The following is a 25,788-nucleotide window of genomic DNA, read 5'->3' as shown; positions in this document are numbered from 1 at the left end:
GTCTATTTTGTGAGCTAACAAAATTAATATAGGCAAGCGTTTGCCTATAGTGAGTGTTATTCACACGTGGACAGGTCAGATGTATTGCTGGTTAAGTTCTAGAACTGGTGAGCAAAGAGGTGTCCTTCTAAAATAACAACGTAAGGTTTTTCATGAATGATAGATGCTAGCCTAATTTGCCTCTCTAGATATATAAAAAACACAAAGTAACTCTTTTCTATTTAATCCCTTCTTTGAGTTGTACTCAAGTAGCTAATTCTTTGCAATAAGACTCATACTTCTGTTTTTCCTAAACTTGGTAGGAGTTCTGGGTTTCAAGTGTAGTATAGACAGTTTGGGTTGTCATCACCCAAATAAATGAAATCTAAAGGGTTTTGTATTTTCCAGTTAAAACTATTTTTAAATAAAGTTAAACTGTTGTGAGCTGTTGACTGACAAACATTAGTGACCAGAATTAGGGGCATAATGGGTGTTTTTTCCTCCTCCTTAATACACCACACCACCCTCTCCAGAAGAAATAGTTTACTTATTCAGTTATTTATACCAGTAGCAGCAGAAATACTACTGTATTAGGGCTTATCTTGAACCTGTCTATAGAAGTTGGAACTAAATAAACAGATAGCTTTACTTCATTAGGAGAGAATCCTGTTTTGCACGAAACTTGTGGAAGCAGCATTCCATAAGAGCCCATTTCCCCTACAAACAATGCTCAAGGGATCACTTTTGGAATTACTTGTCAGTATGCTTCCTTTGAGTCCTTATCTATATCAGGTCGCAAATCCCTTCCCATGCCAGACAGTTTTAAACTCAAACCACACCAAATCTGAAAACAACCAACCAAATAAAGAACTAGCCTGGGAGATTATGAAGTCTCCTTTTGAGGGCCAACAAGATGCTAGGATAGCCAGAGCCTTAGGTATTTCAGAAATCTAACTTTTTACACACACGTCCCAGTGCCTTGACACATTTCAGCTTTGAGCTTAATCAAATTTCACACACAGGTGGAAAGCCTATCTCTTCTCCACATGTACACTGGTTCCTCCTCTTCATTCTAATCTTCACTCCTACATAATCCACATCTACCTTGACAGCTAGCACAATTTCTAGCTGGAATGTGGGAAAGAGAAAAGAGAGAAAAGAAACCTATCCTAAGTTAGAAAAGTTTAGGGAACAAGATGTCCTAAGGATTCTAAATAAGAATGGGGTATATTTCTATATATAAATGCTATCAACATCAAAGACTCAGTAAACAGATGCACTAATAGAAAAGGTCCATTCCTTTAAATGCTAGAAGGAATTTGGTTCATGTGAGTCAGAGAACACAAACACACAGTTACTTTTTCCAATCCAAATTTCTTGCCTGCTTTAGCTGGATCCTTTAAGGTAACTTTAGATGATTCTGTTTCATTAATGCAGAACAGGATATGAATTCTGATCTTGGGGCTGCAGGCACTTAACCAAATTATCAAGCTATCTACAATGATGGTTTACTTGAAACATTTCTTCGGAGCATGAGTGTTTTTTTCTTGCATCAAATGAGTAAGGACTCAAAGGGGGGAGGGAAAAAAAAGGTACTTGTCAGTTTGAAAGTCACAGATAGTTTATCTTTCTATAATTAGATTAGGAGAAAAAAAAAAAATGAAGAACCCATTACAGCAGGAAGAAGAGTCTTCCAGGGTCTGGCATCTGTAAGGAAACAAGAAAAAAAATAAGAGTTCTTAGTTTCTTTCAATGACAAAAGCACCAAATACATCTGACAATAAGTCACACAACTATAGCCCAATTAAAGTCTCTTGGTCTGCTGGAAGACTCTGTTGTTGTTAAGGGCAGAACACCAAGTACCTTCTGACCCTTAGCTCTTTAGTATCACGAATCATACAGAAACTTGTTAACTGATTTAAAAACATTCTATACAGAGATCAATATACAGTCCTTGTATCAACAGTTATCATGGGTGAGGAGAAAATCAGAACTGACCATCCAGGCAACTGACTTTTCCAGACAATTCTGGGTTAATTCCAATTAACTTATTTTTTTCTCTTTTCATATACTCATTAATTCAGTAATATTTTTTGAGCTGTTACAATGCACATTGAAAGTAAAGTCACTCAGTTCTGCCTGACTCTTTGCGAACCTACGGACTATACAGTCCATGGAATTCTCCAGGCCAGAATACTGGAGTGGGTAGCCTTTCCCTTCTCCAGGGGATCCTTCCCAACCCAGGACCAGCTGAGCTATCAGGGAAGCCCACAATGCATATTAGGGAAACAAAAATGAACATGGTATTACCTGCTTCTGAGGCACTTATCTCGTAAAATATTGTTGATTAAAAATATAAATGGGATAAAACATTTAAGTGTGAGGTGAATGAACCCTTTTCATGTATGTGCAATAAAAAATTTTCTGCTTACTCAAGTTCCTTAAGAGAACAAGTCATGCCTTCTGTGTGTGTGTGTGTGTGTCCAAGAAGAGAATTCTGCAACAGGTGTTCAAAAAATGATGCTTTATTTTTAACTAAGAGGATAAGAAGATCTGTGGCTATTTAAGGATTCTTACCTAAATTTTTCCCCTTATTCCTCTGTGGTAACACATACAAAAAAATTATCAGTGTGTAATGAGTTTATCACTTTTCCAAAGCAGAAAAGTGTTTAGTCTTAAGTGATAGTTTCTCCTAGGCTTTCACCGTGGAGTAGCCATTGGGTAGGTAGCTATCCATACTGGATGAACACCGAACATTTTAAGCAGTGTGCCAGAGAAGGATTCAAAGTTCTCCATTTACCCAGGGCTGTGTGTGCTTTTTTGATGAACTCCAGTGCAGTTGTGTCTCTTTCCCTTCTGGGACCAAATCCAATTTTCAGGCTTCCAGATTTATTTAATAATTTGATGTCAGAACCTACCAAGAAAAATGGCCGGTCCCTAGAAGCAACTGACAAATATTATTGTTCTCTGCTAAGGGGTGTTTGCTTCTAGTATATCTTTTGTTTCTCACCAGAAGAAACGTCAGTTTAGGTACAGAACAAACCCGAGCTCTCAGAAGATCCATCTGCTTCACTGTTCAGAAAAGTGAATGGGCTGGAAGGCGACAAGCCAGCTACTCATTCATTCACTGAATGTTCACTGAAGGTCTACTACCTCAAGACAGTGGGGATTATCCCATTCCCAGCCCAACAATATTCCTCTTTTGCCAGAAGCCATGTGGCCGGTCAACCTCAGCCAAGGCAGCCATTTGAAGCATCAACCCTGGCTCTGCTGTGGGTACATAGGGTGATCTCAAAGAAGGGCTTCATCTGTGAAAACTTAAAGATTTTGGTCTCGTTATATAGATTTTGTGAGGTTCTGCTAAATCAAATATTCAGATAAGATCTACAGTGCAATAAGATCTACAGACTTTTAGAGACCCAAAACTTTAAAATGCTAGTTAAAAAGTATGAATTTTTTGATGAGTGTTAAATTGTACTGCACAGGGAAAGAATTGCAAAGCAGTGAAGCACAGCTGTCTGATTAATCTCAGTCCATTAAAAAGGCATGATAGATCTAGAATGCAACTTTGATTAAAAAAAAAAAGGAAAAAGCAATGTGCACTAACGTTAGCGAGAGCAACTTGGTATGTAACAGAATTCTAATTTAACTAGTAAATGTTTATTCATTAGCATGTAAAGCCATAACAGAGTCTATATACTTAAAAAACGAAAGGCACACACAAAGCTTTAATTCGGTACCATAATCTGAAAGAAAATTGGACCCAAACTGCTTTATGTCCAGTTAAATCTTGCTACCATCTGAAAAAATTGTGAAATAAAACCAAAACACTTACTTGATGAAATATTCAGTTACTGTGCATTTCCATCTATGGAGTAGAAATATTTCAAAATAAATACACCATGTCAATTGAAATTCACTCCACCCCCTAGTCTTACTAAACACAAATGATTTATTCCTGGTGTATATGGAATTATATAATAAAGTAGAATTTAAAGTTATGGACAGGATTCTACTCAGCATGGAAAAAGAAAATAGTCTTCTACCTATCAAGACTTATGGCATACGATTAGGTAATCTCATTTTGGGGGAAATGCAACTATCCAAAGGGAAATGTTTTAAAGGGGATCCTGTAGCCACCTAAAAATTCGCTCAAACAACAACAAAGACTGAAATCAAGGAAATCTGAATTTGGGGGCAACATTAGGAAAAGGAAGTTTGTATTAAATAAAAATGACAGTATGTTGGGTGTACCAATATATGGGATTTCTTTACTAGCGTGGTATGACATGAATTTCAGACCTGTTTACTCAGCATTGTCTCTGAAGCCTTGGGAAGACATGTGAATACCATTCATACGCTGGTTCTTATAACATTACTTTCATTTTGTCTTTACCCATTACCTTTCAGGCCCTTGCAATCCAATTTCTAATCCCAATTCCCTATTGATATTATGCTTTAAAAATCAGGGATGATTTCCTCCTAGCTAAAATAGATAGTCTTTTTATTGGTCCCAAATTTATCCATGGAATCCGATGCCAGTGGTCACCCTTTTTTCTTTCTCGGTTTGAGTTTTATTTACAAAAATGTTATTTTTTAAGCCATCAGTGATTCACAATTGAAGGAGGCATTTCATAGCTGAAACCAAAGGCTTGAGATGGGGGTAGAGAAATGGTATGAGGGAGGTGGGAGTGGGCAGGAAACAAAGAGAACTAAAAAGACAGGAAAAGGAAACGAGGGGATAATTCTGGTCTTGGGAGTTAAGAGACTCATTCAGGGTCCAGATCTGCCAACTACCAGCAATGCAAACAATTTTTTGTGCAATTAGTATGTATTTTATAATTAAAAAATTTTAATTACCAAAACGTTCCTTGTTTATAATTATAGAGTTTTGAAGAGCAGATAAGAATACTGATGAGAGCACACAGCACAGAGCTTTCTACTGGGAAGCTCAACTAGTACGCATGCATGCTCTGTTGCTAAGATGTGTCTGACTCTTTGTGACCCCAAGCTCCTCTGTTCATGGGATTTCCTAGGCAAGAATACTGGAGTGGGTTGCCCTTTCTTTCTCCATCACTCTGTCTTGAAAATATTCTTTATGCTTCTGTGATCTTGTACATGCCTGTTACTAACCAGGGTTAGGACTAGGGGTGAAGTGAGTGAGGTGCTTAAGATGCAAAATCTGAGGAGGCACTCACTCTCAGGGTCATTGAGTGCAGGGTATTCGGTATTCAGACTGAACATGTCCTTGAATAATTAAGACGAACTGTATTTATTTAGCACAACACATAGTAAAAGCATTTTGCCACTCTTTCACTTACTGTTTTTCCATGGCAGAACATATGGCAGAGACTTGGGAACGCGCATGCCTGAAGCCAGGTTACTCTTATGTTCCATAACTATGTTGCTTGCAGGACTGCAAAAGGAGAGATGAATTTGAGTATGCTGGCATATTTGCATTCTTTAGGCAGGCACACATAAAACAATCAAAATGTGTTTTTTTGTAATTTTGGGAAAACCAATCACCTACATGCTGAAATGTAAACACATTTCCATCAAAACATTCTTGCAATTAGAATGATTACCACTTCTCTGGAAAGCTCACTGTTCTGTACAGGCATTAAGATGGGTTTAACCATTTTCATTTTCTAGAAATTGAGATAAACAGCAATGCCATCTACTGTTCAATTGTATGACAGGCTCATCAACTCACTCAATATACATACGAGATAAAAAATGCCAAGACAACCAAACTAAAGGTAACAAATCTCACAGAAGTGATATAAAATTAAAACTGTACCAACGGAATTCATCTTTAAGTTTTTCTATCTCAATGCATACATAAAGTACAATAACTGTACACTTACAATAACTGACTTTAGGAGCTAAAAAATAAAAATTGGTTAAGTATTCTATTTGAGGAAAAAATGAGGTCTACTGTCTTTCATTTTCTAATCTGGGAATGCTCTCATTTGGGTTTGAAATATGATCTTTTTGGCCACACTATATGGCTTATGGGATCTTAGTTCCCCAGCCAGGGATAGAACCTGCACCCTTGGCAGCGGAAGTGTGGAGTTCTAACTACTGGACTAACAGGGAATTCAGAACATGATCTTAAAAGGTTTGAAGATCAAGTGGTAATGAAAAATCTTAGAGATTTAAATTAGATACAAAATCAGTAGGGAAGGAGAGATGAGTTTTTTTTCCCTACCCAATTGGTATTATGGATTGTCCAGTCTAAAATCAGAAACTTTTAAGATTACTTTTTCCTTAGACACTAGTTATCCAGAGCAAAAATAACACATACAGTACAGCTACATAAGTTTTTCAAAGCATTAAAATAACAGGAACTTAGCAAAAACTCTAGCTTAGACATAAGAATGGCTGGCGCCACTGTCTCCTGTGCTAGACGACAAGCTAGTATTTTTGTGTTCCCACAGGAATTAATGCAAAGCATGTGACCTTTTTATGACTCAAGGAATAAATAGAAAAAACCCACCAAAACTATATCTAGACAAATCACCACCAAGTAACATCATTGAGGAAAGAGGTCAATACATGCTTTGGAGCCTACTACTGGTAACACAGCACTTTGATTCTGGGAGGAAGTGGTGGGAATGAGATCTTTTCATTTACCTATTGTTGCCACAGTAGTTGGCTGTGCCCCAGACAAAGGGGGTGCTGGTCTGTTCCCACAAATCTGCCAAAGGAAACAAAACACAGTTTGTGGTGCTACTAGGTAAAACACCAATTCATGCTAGTCGAATTTGTAAGATGAGAAATAATAAACAAGTTCAGAGAAGCAACTAAAAACTGGTCAAGTACCCTAAGAGACACAGTAGCAAGAATTTAACTGAAGGATATAAACACAAACGACATAAATAATAATAAACGTGCCTAGTAACAACCAAACACAGATGGTGTAACACAATTTATGAAAAAAACAGATGTAAAGTAGTGTTCTTTTCCAATCAAGTGGGAAAGGCTGCTCCATGTGTCTGCACAGATACAAATGTGTTTGTACTGGGGCTCAATAAGAATAAGGCGGCATTCTGAACAATATGGTATGTTCATAAAAAAGGAAAACCTTCCATCTAAAGCACATGACTCAAGATTTTGACATTGTGAAGAAACAGACGTAGAGGCCCTTCACCTTTATCCCAGTCTTCATCGCAAGGAGGGCACTGCCACGTGCTCTCAGTCAGAGTCTTCTGTCCAAGGTTCCTGGTTTGGTTGACTGCAAGACAATAGAGATTCTGACTTAAGAAGGAGACACTGCCAAGTTATTATGTTTAAAGGGGTTAGTGGCTTAAAAGGTTCCAGGGTCTTTGTTTCTGAAAAATGGGATAGGATGAAAGCTAAACAGGTCTTATCTCCTTTCCGACAGAAGAAAAGAAAGAGAAGCAGAAACAAAGATGTTTGCTGTATTTATGGTAATAAAAGAATTTTTATTTTTAAACGAAGTATTAGTAAAATGAATCAGGTTGTTCAGAGGGAAAGAAGTCTGGTACACATAACCTGACAATCTTTTGCTGCGAAGATTAAAAATCTCAAAGGCAGAAAAGTATTGTTTTTCCGAAATGATGAAAGCCAAAAATCAAGGTGATAATGTAACATCATGTAAGTTTGAGGGAGCTAACCTCCAGTACTGAAACACCTTAGCTAGTCAGTCTTACCTACATCCTGCTCAATACAGCTTTTGTCATCACAGCTTGAGATATGATGACTGATTTCAGCCCGAGGAACCTGATGGCGAGCATTGAAGGGACAAGTTGCCAGTTTGTTTGCGACATCAGGATGATTCTGGGAAAAAAATTAAAGGGGTTTGTCAATAAACTTGTGGTGGAACTGTGATAGGTACACTAAGCAGAACATTAAGGGAGAATTATTTATCACCTATAAAGATCACAGAGACATTACCTCTTTGTTATGATTATAAAGACTGACAACACAGATCTTGGGGTTAAAGTGGTTTATAAGGAAGTAAACAGTGAATTTAGAATTGGGTATTTGAATCATATCTTCTCCCTGTTTACTTCTCAGGGTCATGCGAGTCTGGAGGCACAGCCTGTAATGGCACAGCTCTCTGGATGTCTTTGAAAGCGGATATTGAGGATGAACAGCAACACTAAAACACACTTTGTCTGGTAAAAGAGTGCAGGAAAACAGCTGTGGGAAGGGAGCTGCAGAAGAGGCAAAGCCAGTGATTTTTCAGATTAACACAGGAACACTTATTGAAAGTAATGATGCCTGAAATGAGGCTCTGAACAATTTGTCCTTTACTTCAGCTATTTCACTAAGGATAAGTCCAGATGATAGAGAGCTCTGTTGACCAAGTTCCTTATTTTAATACAAAACAAGAAAACAAAACAAAGTGTTTAATAGAACCCAAATCCTACGTCAAGTTTACCAGCAATTAAGAAATTAGGAGAAGCAAAAGATATATCACAAATGATACTCAAAAAAGTAAAAATAATGTAAAGTGGGGAGAAGGGTGCAAAAAAATAGAAGATGGAGAAAATTGTGAGGGCAGGTATCTCCATGATTTTTTTAAGGGATAGTGGGCATTCTAATGCAAAGGTTTTGTGGCTGAAGATTAAGAGCATTAGGAGAGGGGAGTTATGATGATGTCTTTTTACCACTTAGCTCCCTTTCCCAACTTTTCTCCTTGGGACATGTCTGAGAGCCTAGAGGAGGAAGTTGTGGTGGTATCTGCTGGTCTGTAATGTCTAGGTTCAACCTTAAGAAATTCTTGCTCTAGAGATTGAAAGGAGCGGAGAAATAATCAACAATGGCATTATAATCACGTCTCCAGGACTGCAAGAGAAACATTCTTTGAAGAATGTTAATGCATATGTGAACTGTATGCAGGTTTGGATTAAATACCTAAATTGTTTTCCAAGCATTAATCCTGGCAAGAACTTTGGCCTCTGTATCTGACATTTCTATTTTAACCACTCTTTCAAACTGCCTCAATTAATTTATCAGCATTAAATTAGCTTACATCAACTAAATCTACAAAAGGTAACCAGAAGGAAAAAAACACTTTGAGCTTTTTTTTTTTCCCTCCCCCCAAAGATGTTTACTGTTGAAACTTGGAGAAATAGTTATTTTTATGAATAATCTTTTCTTGGGTTAACCTCTAGCTGTTCAACTTCTCTAACATTTCTAAACAAACACACACAAAAAAATCAAAATAAGTGTATTACGGTACTCAATCCTTATCAGGACATCAAGTTTACAAGGCAAGAATGATTTCTGATCACTAGTAAAAATTAGTGTTTCCTCTGTTTCACAGTGGGTGAGAAGACTGGAGAGAAACTGTTTAAGGGTGCTGTGTCACTAGCTGGGGGAGAAACCAAATGAGAAAAAACTTACACCCCCAAGAAATAAATTCTTATCTATAAATGTTGGCATTTAACCCAAAGCAATTCTGGCATTTAATTAAAACATATATGCTAAAATTATTTGATATTTATAAAATCTGGTTTTTTAAAAGAACTCAGGAGGCCATCACTGGGCAAATTGAGAAAATAATATCGTACCTTTCTGCACTTGATAAGGTGATAAGGAAACCTGCAGGCCCTGATCTGGTGGTTTTTATCATAGGGGCATTGTAACAGCTTTTCAGGGTCCAGAGTATCGACTGAAAGAGAGAAAAACAGGGTAAGTATAAAGCTTAACAGGCCCTTGCAACATTTCAGCATCCCTGGCACATGGATTTTTCAACAGCATCTGTAAGAACTGAACAAGATGGCCTAACAACAACTTGAAAGATTTTTTTAAAAGGGTGACTAAAAACATTTGAAAGTGTAAGATAAAACTGTGTTATTGAATCTTCATTAAGTCCAGCAAAACAAGCATTCATGGGATGGGGTCAAAGTTCACGTTTGGTTGTACATAAATACTGTTGTTTTTATTGTTGGTAATCCTTATTATAACAAAAAATTAAATGATACGTCTTTTCCTTTTTTTTTTTTTTTTTTCTTTTCCTTTTCTGAAAGTGCTAATTCAGGGTCATTCTTTTCTCTAGCTAGTTCAACCAAAACTTCCAGGCAGTATACTGAAAGTTGAAAAGGACAATGTGTTGATATACTGATGTGGGAGTCCACTGCACAAGTGCCCCCTATTTCCCAACTAGTCTTAGGCAAGCTGAGGGTAGTTAACCCCCTACACCAGCATCCCTATTTACTAGTTTGCCATGACATGAATAAAGTTGTTAAGCACTGCTCTGTATCAGTTATATGTTCTATGGAAGCTTAGGAAATATCACTGATAGATTTAATTTTTTTGTCTGCCTGATTTAATGTACTTCTCAAAATAACTCCTAGTCAGTGAATATAGCTACCTCTCAAATGAGACCAATACCTTTACCAAATTGGTAAAGGTTCCAAAATTTCATATTTTGGAACACAATGAGAAAAAAAAGGAGAGAATTTTTTATCTGATGATCATGAAATTGGCCATATAAAAAGTAGAATAAACTGCAAAAACAGAACCTCCTAAGTTTAAGACAGCTGCAGACATATGGGGCTACTGTGAGAAAGCCAACCCCTAATCTATATTGTGCAATTTAAAAGTACTCTTAGAACAGCATGTATATTATCTATAGTGAAACAGATCACCAGCCCAGGTGGGATGCATGAGACAAGTGCTCGGGCCTGGTGCACTGGGAAGACCCAGAGGAATCGGGTGGAGAGGGAGGTGGGAGCGGGGATCGGGATGGGGAATACATGCAACTCCATGGCTGATTCATGTCAATGTATGACAAAACCCACTGAAATGTTGTGAAGTAATTAGCCTCCAACTAATAAAAAAATAAAATAAAAAATAAAAGCAGAAAAAAAAATAAATAAAAGTACTCTTAGAAGACTATACTTTCAGGCTCCATTTCAATAGTTTAAATAGAAACTAGAGAAGTTTCTCATAATGTGTAAAACTACTCTTAGGTTCTGTAAAATGTCCAGGCTGAGCCCCAAAATTTAAGAATCTTGGTAAAAGAAGAGAAATTAAACAGTTAAGTACATTTTGAATATATTATGAGGACAAGACACAATCTAATAAAATGCTGTTGCCACCACTGAAGGCAATAATAAAAGTGAAATAAGATAAACAATTCACATTTGATAAGAAGCTTATAAACCAAGAGACTGCTATGAAAATCAGAAGCTGCAGGAATTGAAACAGTGTCCCTGGAAGAGTGGTAAACATGGGACAAATTGCTAACCATGACCGTGATGCAAATGAGCCAGAAAGGTGACTTGAAGGACAGAATTAATAGGAATGAAAAGTCTTAAAGGACAAGCAGGCTTATTATACCAACCAGGCTCATCCTGAGCAGTGATCTTTTCACATTTCTAAAGCTTCAGGATACACAGGAAAAGTATACAGATGAAATTCTTGTTAGTTTCCCTCCATTTAATCCATTTCATCACAAGCAAATGATAGGCCACGTCAGTAGCTGACAGACTGGACATACTTTATGATTCATACACATTTTACTGCCCATACAGTGGCATACATCAGAGTTAATGATAGCTTCCTACTAAAATGCTTTACTTTTTGGTCTCTGGTAACAGGTCTGCTCTAAATGGGTCTTTTATTTAAAAAATTTTCAATTTTATGTTTAATTTAAAAATTTTAATGGTAATAATACAAATAACACAAAATTCATCACCTTAACTATTTAAAGTGTATAGTTTATTGGTGTTAAGCATATTCACATTATTGCGAATCCAGACAATCTCTAGAAATTTTCACCTTGCAAAACAAACTCTATATCCATTAAATAACTCCCATTGCCTCCTCCCTGAAACCTCTGGCAGTCATTATTCCACTTTTTGTTTCTATGAGTTTGACTATTCTAGATATTTCATATAAGTGAAATCATATGGCATGTGGCCTTTTTTGTGATTAATTTATTTAAATTACCACAATGTCCTCAAAGTTTATCCATAGTGTAGCATGTGACAAGATTTCCTGTAACTATTTTATTTTTATTAAAAAAACAAAAACTTAACAGCTCCTTCTCTATCAGTGAAATATAAGAAACATTTCCCTTCTGCATATGAATGTAGCACAGATTCTTAATCAGTTCCCTTACTGATACATTTGTTTCTAGTTTTTACTATTATATAAATGCTGTGGATAGCAATCTAATATATACTTATCTATGCACTGTATGAGTATTTTTCTTGGGCAGATACCTAAGAGTACTGCACAAAGTATTATATGAATTTAAAGTTGTAACAAATACTATTGAAATCCTCAGCAAAAAATTTTTTTAGAATGTCCCTTAAATTGGTTTACCTGTTTTTAACATTTAGAAATGTTTAAATTTCTTTTGAATTGGAGATAATTGCTTTACAATATTGTGTTGGTTTCTGCCATGAAACCATGGCAACATGAATCAGCCACAGGTATACATATGTCCCCTCCCTCTCACCTCCCACCCCATCCCACCTCTCTAGATTGTTAGAGATCAGCAAAAATCTTGAGTGACTTTTTGGGAATATAACTTAATTTGGAAAACAAAGTAGGCCTCATGGACAAGCTTCCTCCAAAAGCACAGACTCAGATATTCCTCACACTTGGATAGGGCTCAGAACCCATGGTGAGAAAATGGAAGAAACTTCACAGAAATGAGGAACCAGACGTGACAAGAGTATCATCAGCTAAGAGGTACCGCATGAAGACAGAAGCTGGAGATCTTCAGGAATCTATCAGATTATAGAGTTTAGATCAGTTGGGGGGAAAGGTCAAATACATTCTAAACAGTATTTCTCACTTTAACTTGATTCCTGGTGTTAAATCACTTGAGGGCTGTAGATTCTGCATTCAGCACGTTTGAGATGAGGCCTGAGATTATACATTTCTAACATACTCTCAGGTTCTTTTAAAAATCTTAAAATAATGAAACTTTACCAAGACACAGATAAACAGAAAAAAATGCTATGCTTAAAAAAATGCTATGCTTAAAGGAGTTGATTCTTTATAAGTCAATATATTTTATTAAATTTACTTAGTCACAAACTTAAAAATAAACAAACAGTAAAATCAACCATTTTCTTCTTTAACAAACACCTGATTTAAAAAGTCTGTGCTATGTAGCAATAATTACAAGAACCAAGTGATATTTTTCTAATAAAAAATCACCACTGGATAAAGTAAAGAATAAGAGACATAAAGGGGAGATGATGCTTTCTAATTTAATAGAGTAGTAAGCTTCCAAGAATAAATATTAATCTCTCATATCTATCTCACACGGAAATCTCAGATTTTAATTAATATATTTTTAGAAAAATTAAGGAAGTGAAGGAGGGAGCCCTAAGGAAGATCAAGTAGAATCAGACCTCTAGATCCATTATGCTCAAAGTATGGTCCTCAGATTAGCACTACCACCTGGCAGCGTGTTAGAAATGCAAATTGAGTCCTAGACCTTCTGAATCAAAAATCTGGGGGGAGGGCTCCAGAAACCTGTGTCTTAACAAGTATCCTAGGTGATTCTTCTGCATGCTATAGTAGATATTTAATAAAGACTGTTTCCATGTAGTTTCTACATGTTGGTGATAAAGGTTCTATTGGACTCTTCCTTGAAGGCAGAATGGAACTAAAATATCTTTCAGTTAGAACTTAGAGATTCTGAACAAAATAGCAAAGTAGGAAACAAAGGTGGCCGTGTTGACAAGTTTCATCCACTCAGATGCTCCTCAAACTTGGTCAGGGTCTAGAAACCATAGTGCCTAGTGGTATAAAGTAGGGTACGACACATAAACAACATACAAGGCTCCGGTTCTGACTCTGTCCCCAACAGTGTAACCAGGGGGCAGATCAGTTAACCCAGGCTCTGTTTCTCAGCTGTTAAAATCCTAGTGTTGAATGAAATGGCTTTTCAGGCCTCTCTCATTCTACCCTTGTATGATCCTAGCTCTCCCGGCTCCCATTTGATTTGCTGGGCCATTGAGATTACTGGATCACTAGAGAAATAAGAATCCTCCCTAGGATTTCTTTAATCATAAAAACTCAATGCACATCAACATTAGGTATACCATATATCCCACAGAATAGAAACCAGGGGTTACCATCCCTGTGTCACTAACAAGAGAAACTGAAGTCCTAAAGAATGAAAATTCTTCACTTAATAAATAAAAATATAGTTTAACACAGGAGTCCCAACTACAGCTTTCTCAAAGCTTGATGACTTCTCAGACTTTTTAATTTAAATTTCAAGGGTCCTATTTCAGATTTGGACATTTCTCTGCATTATGAAAACAGTCTCATTTTTTCTTCCCAGCAGTTTAGCGAAAAAGTGAATCTTTCTCAACACATTAAAAGTCTTGTCAGAGAGAAAACTACATGTTAAGTAACTTATTTTCTAAAAGCAACAAGAAGTACTTACTGTAAGTTTCTTCCATGTTGGGATTTAAGGAGCCAAATCCAAAGTGCTGGGGGAAAGAAAAAACTGGATCAGGAAATCAGAAATAAAACGTACCAAAAGGAGCCCTAAGAAGTGGAATCAAACTAGAAGTGAGGTAACCCAAGTTAATATAAAAAACCCTTATAGCACCTCCCTCTTCCTATTAGTTTCTCTCCTTTAAGGCATTCTTTACTACTTTGAATCATTTTATCATTGCCTAACTCACATTCTTAGAACAAATTCTAGGGCTCACAGTTAAGAAAAACTAAACATGACTACTACTTAAACTGTATTCAGGTGAGAGGATGTCAGTCAATTTTAAGTGCCATTACAACACCGTGTCACTGTTTAAGAGTTTGTCACATCTTTTGATGCTATTTAACATTAGAAGGAGCAACTCAAGCCCACAAGCATGTTATTTAAACTGCAGGATAAACAAAGAATAGGGTACTATTTTAAAGCTCTGAAGTCTTCAAAAATACAGGATGATCGAGCTGCCAGTCTTGCTTCCTCCTGCCCCTGGGGACTTGGGAACACTGGAAGCCTATGTCAGACTGTACAGTCAACCCATTCAGTATGCCCAGAGACACTCCAGTTTACTATTCTATGATTTTTCTTAAACATGATTAGGAAGTATCACACTTTTCCCAGTGATGCTTTATTACCTACACCCCACCCTATGCAAAACCAGACAGACTAGGTTATTTAAATTTCTCCAGGTAATACTCATTCCCTCTGTGCACTGAGGAAACACTTCTGAATGTTAGCACTCAAGAACTGTCCATTTTATAGTTGACAGAATCACAAAAGAACAAGTCTGTAACAGAAATATGGAAGATTAAAAGACAATATTTTTAGTTTGAATCCTCTTCCACCTGATTCTCCTCTACTGAGCTCTGTGATTAAACAAACTTATCATTACAAAATAGACTAAATTTATATAAAATCATCCCCATAGGAAACTTAAAACTGGTTAGATTTACAGTTATTGCCCCTAGAGCCAGCTCTCCTCATACAATTCCACACCCCTTCCCCCCATTCTATGACATAAGCGGTCTTGGAACCTATGATAGGAAATAGAAGTGATCAGCTGGAACTCGTTTAGTATTTTGCTGCAGAGCCCATTTGTAAATGACAATCACTGGTGAAACTGCCATGAAAAAATAATTTTCATGTCTGGGTTAAGAAATTTTGACCTTCCTTTTGATATGTTATACTATAGTTATATAGTTACTCTATATTTTTTCAACAAAAAATAAAAAGAGAATGGCAAGAGCCAAACACTATGTTCCTTGATTTTAAGGCATTTAAAGATGCTATCGGTGCCAGATTCAGCAACTTGCAGGAAGCTCCCCTATCCTCTGGGGGCAAAAAGACTAAATTACAGTAGATTAAGGGCATTGGAAACTACAGCCTCCTCATTCAGCCCTGCCCATCTAAGAATCTTATCATTATCAAACTGTTATTACGTCTTCACGTTTTTCCTAGCACTGCTGCTTCTGTTAAGTCGCTTCAGTCGTGTCCGACACTGTGCGACCCCATAGACGGCAGCCCACCAGGCTCCCCCACCCCTGGGATTCTCCAGGCAAGAATACTGGAGTGGGTTACCATTTCCGTCTCTAATGCATGAAAGTGAAAAATGAAAGTGAAGTCGCTCAGTCCTGTCCGACTCTTAGCGACCCCATGGACTGCAGCCCACCAGGCTCCTCCGTCCATGGGATTTTCCAGGCAAGAGGACTCGAGTGGGGTGCTAGACGGCGGTAAAACGGGCACTCAGCAGTCAAGCTTGCGAGCTGGTTGTAGCCTGAAGCAACGGGTTACACTTAACCGAGCTGGGGTCTCAGTAAAACCAACATTTTCCCTCCTTTAAACAAAAGCCAAGAGTCTATTTAAACAATGGGACTACATAGGAGAAGGTGGAGAAGGTGCCTAACTTAAAAAACTAGGGAGCCAGGGAGGCCCTCGACGGGACGAAGCAGCGGCAGGCCCACCGGTTGCTTAAACACCTTTGCGGAGGACCCACCCGACGGGCAGAAAAGGGAATATACTAGAAGGTGAAAATATCCCAGTCCACGGCGAGATTTTTGGAGGTCCCCAAGCCAGGACCTGGGCGTCTTTCCTACCTCAGCGGAGACACGCTCTCCTCTCCTCACGGTCGCCTTCGCTCACACCCGTGCCCCAGCAACGCTCCCTTCCGGCCCCTGACGTTAGGGGGTGGGGCCCCCACTTCCTGTGACGCAGGCCTGGGCGTCGGGGAGCGTGGTGGTAGGCGCCGCTCCGGCGACTGCCTTCTTGGCGCTCACTCCTCGGCTTCCCCCCATCCCCTCTCGGGAGGTGGGCTTCCGCCCCCCCCCCCCCCTCCAATGACCGAGGCTTTGCGTGGGTGGAACTCGCGCTGCCTTCCCGGCCTCTGTGGGGGCCATCTTAGAAACTAGAATGAGCGCTGAGACATAGCGCTCGAGGAGAGGGTGGGACACCTTAGAGGTCAACTGATACTGGTGAGAAGGAAGCCATGTTAGTGCAAGTTGTCCGGAGAGAAAGATAATTTAGGTTTTGAGGGGAGGGAAGAGGAAAACTGAAAAAGAGATAAACAGAAGAAGTCTCCTCCTCCCACCCCCAGTTCCCCCAAAAACAAACCACTAAGGACAGGAATCTAGTTTTTGTTTAGCACGCCTTGTAGGTAGAATTTCAAAGTTCAAAAGTCGATAATGGTTTATCGGAGAATGCTTGGTAGGATGGATGCCCTAGTCATCTCCATTAAAGGAGATTTTTGAGTTGAGGAGAGAGCTGGCAGTAGAAAGGGCCAGAAAGTTATAAACTGATAGTAGAAAACGAAACATATTGTGAGCCTTTTTTCTGGAAACCTTGATACCAAGAAGGAAAAAAAGTGTAATCGATGGTTTTTGTGTTCAAGTTGCTAGGAAAACAGTCCCTAGAGTGGATGAAAGATTAAATGGCAGTACAACAGATGCTAAGAAAGTGGTTGAGAATGTGAATTCTTTAGAAGAAAACCACTGGGGCCCAAAGTGACCCGGGGAAGACTTTGAGAAAAAGGACTTGTGGCATTTGAAGACCAAAAAAAAAAAAAAAAGGAAGGAATTGATACTACACGTAGATCTGGTAATAATATTTTTTTAAAAGCAAGAAGTAAAAGGCGTGATACGACAAATTTTTGTATTGTTCAGGGTAGGAGGCAGACTGGATGGTCAGTTTGGGTGTTGGAATATTGGGGGTTTTAGACCATTTCAGTGGTTTATGTAGTCTAAATGTTATTTAGGAGAACTTATTCTAACAGCATGAACTAAATGTGGCTTTAGTGAAAAGGGTCATGGGACGTTTTTACATGAATAATATGTAAACATTATTGGATTTTTATTTCTGTCCATGCTGCTTGTTTTTCGATATCTTCATTCCCTGCCCAGGGATAGATCCTGTGCCCCATGCATTTGAAGCTGGAAGTCTTAAACACTGGACCTCCAGGGAAGTCCTGTTTTTTTTTTAATTTTTTAAATTATCATTCCTTGAGCTGAAGAGAGTATGCTTCACAGCCTTTGGTTCATGTTAAGATCCTAAAAATAAAAGTATTGGTGGGAGTAGAATCAAGACTTCTTAATGGTGTCTGCACTTCAGAACCATTTGAGGAGATTTGAAACATACCATGTCACGTCCCCTTCCCAAGCCAATTAATCAGAAAGAGTTAGTTTTAAAAGCTACCCAGATGATTCTAATGTGCAGTCAGGATTGAGAACCACTGAGGTAGGCACTGTTTTGAATTTACAAAAGCTATTGTTTCACCTGGGTGGCCTGGATGATTTCTGTGAAGGAGGGGCAAGCTGCTAAAGTGCTTCTTGAAAGATGATTGCTGAGAATGAACAAGCTTCATTGCAAGTTCAGCACAAACAATTTTAGAAAAGCTGTTGTTTTGCAAATCAGTTTCAGACTGTTAGGGATATCTTAAATAATCTACGAAATCGTAAACCTCTGGATTTACCAAATCATTCATGCAGAATTAGCAGGGCCGGTGTGATTTAAAGTGAAATGTGATTTTTCAGGGTTTAAACTTCAGTAATCTGGTGAAATTGTTGACCCTGTTACTGTGACCCATCTGTTCTTTTCATTCAGATACCTGCAGGTTGAAATTTCTGGAGAAGGAAGAGCTAAGAGCTTGAGAGGACGAGGAGTGGGTACCAAACCAGAATCCAAAGTCAGACTTCACTGCATTCAGTAATATCTTGTCAAGGTGACAGGATCCTCAACTGATAAAGCTGTTCCGTTTAGCACCAGTAAATAAGCCCACCAACTTTTAAACAAACTAAAGAACCAAACATGTCTTTTAGTGGTGGAGATATTAAAATAAAAATACACCACACGTCTTTCTCTTCTTAAATGCTTTTTTCAGTCCTTCCCAACCCAGAAAGTTCCTGCTTTATCTGAGATCCCTGCTGAGTTTTCTTTCAGACTGATTTTCCAGCCAGGTTGAATATATTTGAAAAGGAAGGAAAAAAAGAGAGCGAGCCCAAGGCATTTACATGGGGTCATTCTGAGGGCTAGCTGGGATTAATACCCTAAACTGAATCTGATCCATGCTGGTTCTATCTCTGAATATGCTTGCATTTAACCCTAAATTATAAATTATATTTTTAGAATTATTAGTTAAAAATAAAGACTGAACTAATGAGTAGACATCTCTATGCCAATGATTTTTTAAAAAGCAACTTTGTTCCAAGATGAGTTTTTCTCTGCTTTCAGGATTGGAGTTCCAGTTATTCCTTCAGATTCTTTAGAGATTTTCAGTGTTTCATAAAGCCTGATAAACTTTTGCCCATCAGAAAGCTAAAACATTAAATTCTTTGTTTTGGGCTTAAATTTTATCCACTAAGTCCTATTTTTCTCATCTATTAATGATTTCTCATTGGTTGTAAAGTGTGTAACTTAGGAAAATTATTGAAGTGCAGTTGCAAAATATTTCAAAAAGAGGTCTCTGGGGGAACGTAATAGATATTATTAGTGAGAGTAGATTTTGGGAAGTATTGTTGTTGAGAGTGAAAAGTTGGGACTGGTTACAGTTTTTCAGGCAAAATAACAGGGCGAGGTGTTCCCACTAGGGAACCATTGAAAATAAATTTATGTTTAAAAAAGTTATTAATGAGAGTTTGCAAAGAATAGCTAACACCCCTCTCTACAAACACAGGATGATACAGGATAAATGAAAAACCAGTCGTGACTTTTTTGTCTTTAAATTCATTCTGTGTCCTAATACATAAATATTATATGATTGTGTAATCAACATTGCTGTAATAGTTGCTGAGCAGTCTGTTTTCTGTGTTTTTCTTTGACTTCTAAGTAATTTCTTTCACTAGGACTCAACAACAGTGCTTCCCTGGTGATTTAGATGGTAGAGTCTGCCTGCAGTGTGGGAGACCTGGGTTTGATCTCTGGGTCAAGAAGATCCCCTGGAGAAGGAAATGGCAATCCACTCCAGTATCCTTCCTTGCCTGGAAAATTCCATGGGTGGAGGAGCTTGGCAGGCTACAGTCCATGGGGTCGCAAAGAGCGGGACACAACTGAGCAACTTCACTTTTTTTCTTTCAGCGACAGTAGCCCCTTATGCCCTTTCTGATGCTGGCATCTGAGATGTAAATTTAAGTCAAAGTTTGCAAACCATTGTTAGCATTGCTTTTGGCAATGAATTCTTTACTGTGTAATGAATAGGTAGGTAAGAAAATGGAAACCTCTTAAAAGATTGTTGAAAAGATGGTAGAATAGCAAAATTATGCTGAAGAAATTTCACCTTCTAAAAATTATGTAAAGTGCTAGTCTTGAGTGGAATAGTTCTATAATTCCAATTCTACTGTTCTTCTGATGTTATTTTAAGGAATGTCCAATGTTTAAACCTGAGGGTCATTTTCTTTTTGAAGCCTTTTCCTTACTTCTGCCTGGGATTAAATGCTAATGTCTTCTTATACCCTCCTTTCCTCCCAGCACTTAAACTGTGTCATACCAGTTGTTCTCAGAGTGTGGTCTCCAGACCAGCATGATTAGCATCACTTAGGAACTTGAGAAAAACGCAAATTCTTGGGCCTTGCTACAGACCTACTTACTGAATCAGAAGCTTAGAGGTGAGATGCCCTACAATCTTTGTTTTAATAAGCCCTCCAAGTGGGAGGTGGGAGGGAGGTTCGAGAGGGAGGGGACATATGTATACTTATGGCTGATTATTGTTGATGTATGGCTCCCAGGTGGCACAGTGGTAAAGAATCCACCTGTTAATGCAGGAGATGCCCTGGGTCAGGAAGATCCGTGAAGGAGGAAATGGCAACTCACTCCAGTATTCTTGCCTGAAAGATTCCATGGACAGAAGAGCCTGGCGGGCTCCAGTCCATGGGGTCACAAAGAGTCAAGACTCGACTGAGCAGCAGCAGCATGGCAGAACCTAACACAAGGATAATTGTGAAGCAATTATGTCATTAAAAGTAAATAAATAAAAAAGAAAGCCCTCCAAGTGATTTTGATTTTGAAGACTGAGAACTGTTGCCATATATTAACTATAGTTGTCAGCCTTGTTCCCTCATGGCCACTGTAATTCCTAACATAGTGTGCCAAACTTAGTAGATGTTTGATTGTTTGACCTGAGAGCACAGGTATACTTTGTCAGGGCCTGCAGCACCTGTAAGACATCATCTGTCTGGTAAGAGACTCCGTGGGAAGAAGAGACTAAAATATTGAGATTTTTTTCTTTCCCTCTTTTGTATCACAGCTGCTTGGAAAGTCTGAACAAAAAGGCCCATAAAGTATGGGCCAACAAAAGAATAAAGATGTGGAACCAAGGAGATATGTTTTGGTACTTATCTAGGACGTGAGTAATGGGCCTTCACAGTTTTTTCCCCATAGTTCATGCTGTGAGTATAAGAGTAGAAACCCTAGAACCAGATTTTAGGGAAGAAACTTTATAGCCAGAAAGCCTTATTGCTGTTACATAATTTAAATTGCCTTGATGGGACTTTTCTGTGAAAATGAGTGAACCTGATTACCAAGTTTTTGAAAAGTTGATTTATTCAGTATATAATATTTGGCCCAGTGTATTGAATCTCTTTATTCCACCATGGGTATAAAGTATAGATTCTCCACATTCATCACCTTTGATTTTGTGTGGGCACACGACTAGTACATAGTCAGATCATTCCTCTCCTAAAGCATACTATAGCTTAATAGTAATAAATCAGACTGAAAGGAGGTTAAATGGAGATGTAAGCCACCTGTTAGGAGAGCTTGAGAGAATAGTTAGGACCTCGGGGAATCTAGGCAAGCTTTGAGGAAATTATTTTTAAACTTTGCTTTTTTAAAAAGTATTTTTCCTTAATTTAGTTTGGTTTTTTTGAAGGTTTGACCAAATGTTATGTTAGAAGCCAAACAAGTGGTGTATTTATTAACTTATATTGTGCCTTCTTCCAAGTGGCTCAAACTTCTTAAAAGTGAGATTTGAGTAGATCTGGCACCCATGTTTTGAATGACACAACTGCCTAATAAGTGATGTTTTATCCTTTTAGACTAATGTAGTCGACTTGGTTTCTCTGGTTGTTATCTCAGGAAAATTGTTCCCTGTTTTAATTTCAAGAGTATACTATTTTGGAGGAAAAATTATGTGGTCCCCCAGTTGAGACCACCTGATGTGAAGAGCCGGCTCAGAAAAGACCCTGATGCTGGGAAAGATTGAAGGTAGGAGGAGAAGGGGATGACAGGGGACAAGATGGGTGGATGGCATCTCTGACTCATTGCACATGAGTTTGAGCAAGCTCCGGGAGATGATGAAGGACAGGGCAGCCTGGCGTGCTGCAGACCATGGGGTCACAAAGAGTCAGACACGGCTGAGCGACTAAACAACAACAATCATTTAAGACTGCATGGTCTTTTAGGAGAAGATTTCATATACCTAAAATATGGTAAAGGAATTTTATCTTTTAAGGCCATTTTCTTGGGGAACAGTCTTTTGTTTTTATATGGTCTGGTGTTAATATATCAAAATATAATTAAAAAAATTCAAAACATGTAGGGTCTTAGTCAAGAGACAAGAGTAAATCTTGCTTATATTGTGTAAAGCTCAGAGAGAAAGTCAGTAGCCCCCCCAACCCCTTCACTTTGTACAAAATATACTGGAATATGCTAAATGCTAAAAGTGTCTACTTGTCCTCCCTTCTATTTTAACTGAAGAAAAAAAAAGATCATTTGAAAAAGATCTAGAAAATACTTACGTAGGGATAAGACTCCTAAGGGCAGAAAATACTCATTTGACTAAAACTTCTTTTAATTGAAAGTCTAAATTTACTTGAACTAGTCAGTAAACTAGCAAAATCCCAAACTCATTGTTTTAAAAGGATTAGTTGGCTGCAATAAAAATTACATCTTAAGAGGAACTAATTCTGGCTTGTTTTAAATTGGGTGTTGGTTCTCTTTAAGCACCAAGTGAAGGACTATAAACTGAAGGGCTCCAAAATCACTGCAGATAGTGACTGCAGCCATGAAATCAGAAGACATTTGCTTCTTGGCAGGAAAGCTGTGCCAAACCTAGACAGTGTCTTGAAAAGCAGAGCTATTATTCTGCTGACAAAGGTCTGTATGGTCAAGGCTATGGTCTTACTAGCGTTTACGTACATGGACTGTAAAGAAGGTGGAGTGCCGAAGAATTGATGCCTTCGAACTGTGGTGCTGGAGAAGACTTCTGAGAGTCCTTTGGACAGCAAGGAGATTAAACCAGTCAATCTTAAGGGAAATCAACCCTTCATACTTGTTGGAAGGACTGATGCTGAAACTGAAACTCCAATATTTTGGTCATCCAATGAGAACAGCTGACTTATTGGAAAAGTCCCTGATGCTGGGAAAAATTGAGGGCAGAAGAAGAGGGAGTCAGAGGATGAGATGGCTGATGGCATCACTAAAGCAATGGACATAAATTTGGGCAAACTTCGGGAGATGGTGAGGGACACGCAGGGTAGGCCTGGTGTGCTGCAGTCCGTGGGGTCACGGAGTGTCAGACACGACTGGGCGACTGAACAACAGCAAAGCACCAAGTATTTGAGTATCTCCTAGATAAAACAGCACTAGACTAGTGGTATAGCCAGTATGTGATTCTCTGTTCCTTCATGAAGGTGTGGTTTTGGTTGAGGTAGGAGACAGGGAAGGTTTAAATGAGATGAGGATTAAGAATTGGACTTTAAAAAAGCTAGAACAGTGATTTGAATAGTTGAAGGGCAAGGGGTGACATTTTAATTTTTTATTGACTTTATTACTTTTTGGCTGTGCTGGGTCTTCATTGCTGCATGTGGGCTTTCTCTAGTTGTGGTGAGTGGGGGCTATTCTTCATTGTGGTGCATGGGCTTCTCATTGCGATGGCTTGTCTTATTGTGAAGCATAGGTCCCAGGGTGTGCAGGCTCAGTAGTTGTGGCACATGTGCTTAGTTGCCCTGAGACATGTGATCCCACATGGGATCCTTCCTGGATTGAGGGATTGAACCTGCGTGCCCTGCAATGGCAAGTGGATTTTTAATCACTGGACCACCAGTGAGAGAGAATAAAACAGATTTAACATGGAAGTAAACTGACTTCTGAAGAGTTAGAAAGGTAGCTTTGGAGGCAAGTTCCAAACTCAGCTTGTCTATCCTTTAAGTATGGAAGAGTTATATGGAGAAGTGATTGAAGAAGGTTGATATGATGGTCATATAGTAAATGACTTGGAGATAGGAAAATAAAGTTGGGGATAAAGAATCTAACTATGTAATAGCATTATGGACCACATGGTGACTGTAGTTCCCCTACTAAAAGAAATAGGCAAATCAGCCATCCAGTCCTTTGGTTGAAAAATGAGGATATGAAAACAAGGAAGAATAAAAAACCAAATGAAGCTTGTCATAGGAAAAATACTCTTTATTTAAATAAATAAAAACATGTTAGTTCAGTTCAGTTGCTCAGTTGTGGCATCTTAAAAACATGTTAAGATGCCAGCAATGCCAGCAAGAGTTGTTACCTAAAACTTGACTGTTAAGATTTCCCCAAAGTTAAAAAAAAAGCTTAATAAATCTTCCATCTGCTGGCTCTTTTAATCTACAACTTCTCCATCTGTTTTTCTGACCTAAGGGTAGAAGGAAAACACTGAGATGGTGTTAGTTTGATAACAAGTGTTTTTATGGAAGATGTAAGCTTGATGGATGTTAATAGCATTTCAAATAGAGTTCTAGACAGCTCTTTCAGCAAAGTCTGATTTAAAGCCATGAGGACTTTCCCTGCATTCTGTTGTCAGGGAAGGAGGGAAGGAGGATTTTGAAGAGAAAACACTTTTTTTTTTTTTTTTGTGGCTGTGCTGTGAGGCACACGGGCATCCTAGTTCCTGACCAGGGATCAAACCCATGCTCACTGCAGTGGTAGCTCAGAGTCTTAACCACTAGACTGCCTGGGAAGTCCCTGGTTTGTTTATTCTTAAAGAAGAAAAGCTTGTCTAATAATCTTTGAAGATTTAGAATATAATGTTAGTAATATTAATTAAAAATTTTATTGTTGTTGTTGATCATTTATGTCTGACTCTTTTGAGATCCCATGAGCTGTAGCCCACCAGGCTCCCCTGTCCATGCGATTTCCCAGGCAAGAATACTGGAGTGAGTTGCCATTTCCTCTTTCAGGGGACCTTCTTTTTTTTTTTTTTTTTTTCAGGGGACCTTCTTGATCCAGGGGTTGAACCAGTGTCTGCTTGTTTCTCCGTTGCAGGCAGATTCTTTGCTGCTGAGCCACTGGGGAAGCCCACTAGTTAAAACTGTGTTAATGTATGTTTTTTGTGTGTGTGTGTGTGAATGTATGTTAAAACTGTGATGTTAAAAAAGTTACTCTTTTCTCCAAGACTTATGGTTGTTAGGATGTTTATCATCCAGTCTCCTTTTTTATGTTTCTTGAGTCATTGTAGAATATAACCAAAAGAGGAAAGTTAACTGGAAATTAGAACTATAGAATTAGTCTAAATAACCAGTTCCAGGAGATTAAAGTTCAGTCAGGTCAGTTCAGTTCAGTTGCTCAGTCGTATTCGACTCTTTGCGACCCCATGAATTGCAGCACGCCAGACCTCCCTGTCCATCACAAACTCCCGCAGTTTGCTCAAACTCATACCCATTGAGTCGGTGATGCCATCCAGCCATCTCATCCTCTGTTGTTCCCTTCTCCTCCTGCCCCCAATCCCTCCCAGCATCAGAGTCTTTTCCAATGAGTCAACTCTTCGCATGAGGTGGCCAAAGTATTGGAGTTTCAGCTTCAGCATCAGTCCTTCCAATGAACACCCAGGACTGATCTCCTTCAGGATGGACTGGTTGTATCTCCTTGCAGTCCAAGGGACTCTCAAGAGTCTTCTCCAACACTAT

The 25,788-nt window shown here is 38.5% G+C and overlaps 1 protein-coding gene across 1 annotated transcript; it reads right to left on the bottom strand.

Annotated features, from left to right (window-relative positions):
• Positions 1-5,292: 5,292 nt before the first annotated feature.
• Positions 5,293-14,393, bottom strand: GTSF1 (gametocyte specific factor 1). The gene is made up of 6 exons (XM_065935057.1): positions 14,378-14,393; positions 9,525-9,625; positions 7,656-7,782; positions 7,133-7,216; positions 6,616-6,679; positions 5,293-5,395 (listed from the first exon to the last, which is right to left on the bottom strand). Exons 1-6 carry the CDS (start codon positions 14,391-14,393, stop codon positions 5,293-5,295), a joined length of 495 nt encoding a protein of 164 aa, XP_065791129.1.
• Positions 14,394-25,788: the final 11,395 nt, after the last annotated feature.

Source organism: Muntiacus reevesi, chromosome 4, assembly GCF_963930625.1.
Source record: "Muntiacus reevesi chromosome 4, mMunRee1.1, whole genome shotgun sequence".
In the NCBI taxonomy this organism is placed as follows: Eukaryota; Metazoa; Chordata; class Mammalia; order Artiodactyla; family Cervidae; genus Muntiacus; species Muntiacus reevesi.
The sequence above is the reverse complement of the archived record's forward strand: the minus strand, read 5'-3'. Positions and strand labels throughout refer to the sequence as shown.

Coding starts and splice junctions, on each gene's coding strand:
- GTSF1 (XM_065935057.1), bottom strand. Junction 7,217..7,655: donor CTGTATTGAGCAGGATGTAG/GTAAGACTGACT, acceptor ATTGTCTTGCAG/TCAACCAAACCAGGAACCTT. Junction 5,396..6,615: donor AACTACTGTGGCAACAATAG/GTAAATGAAAAG, acceptor CTCCTTTTGCAG/TCCTGCAAGCAACATAGTTA.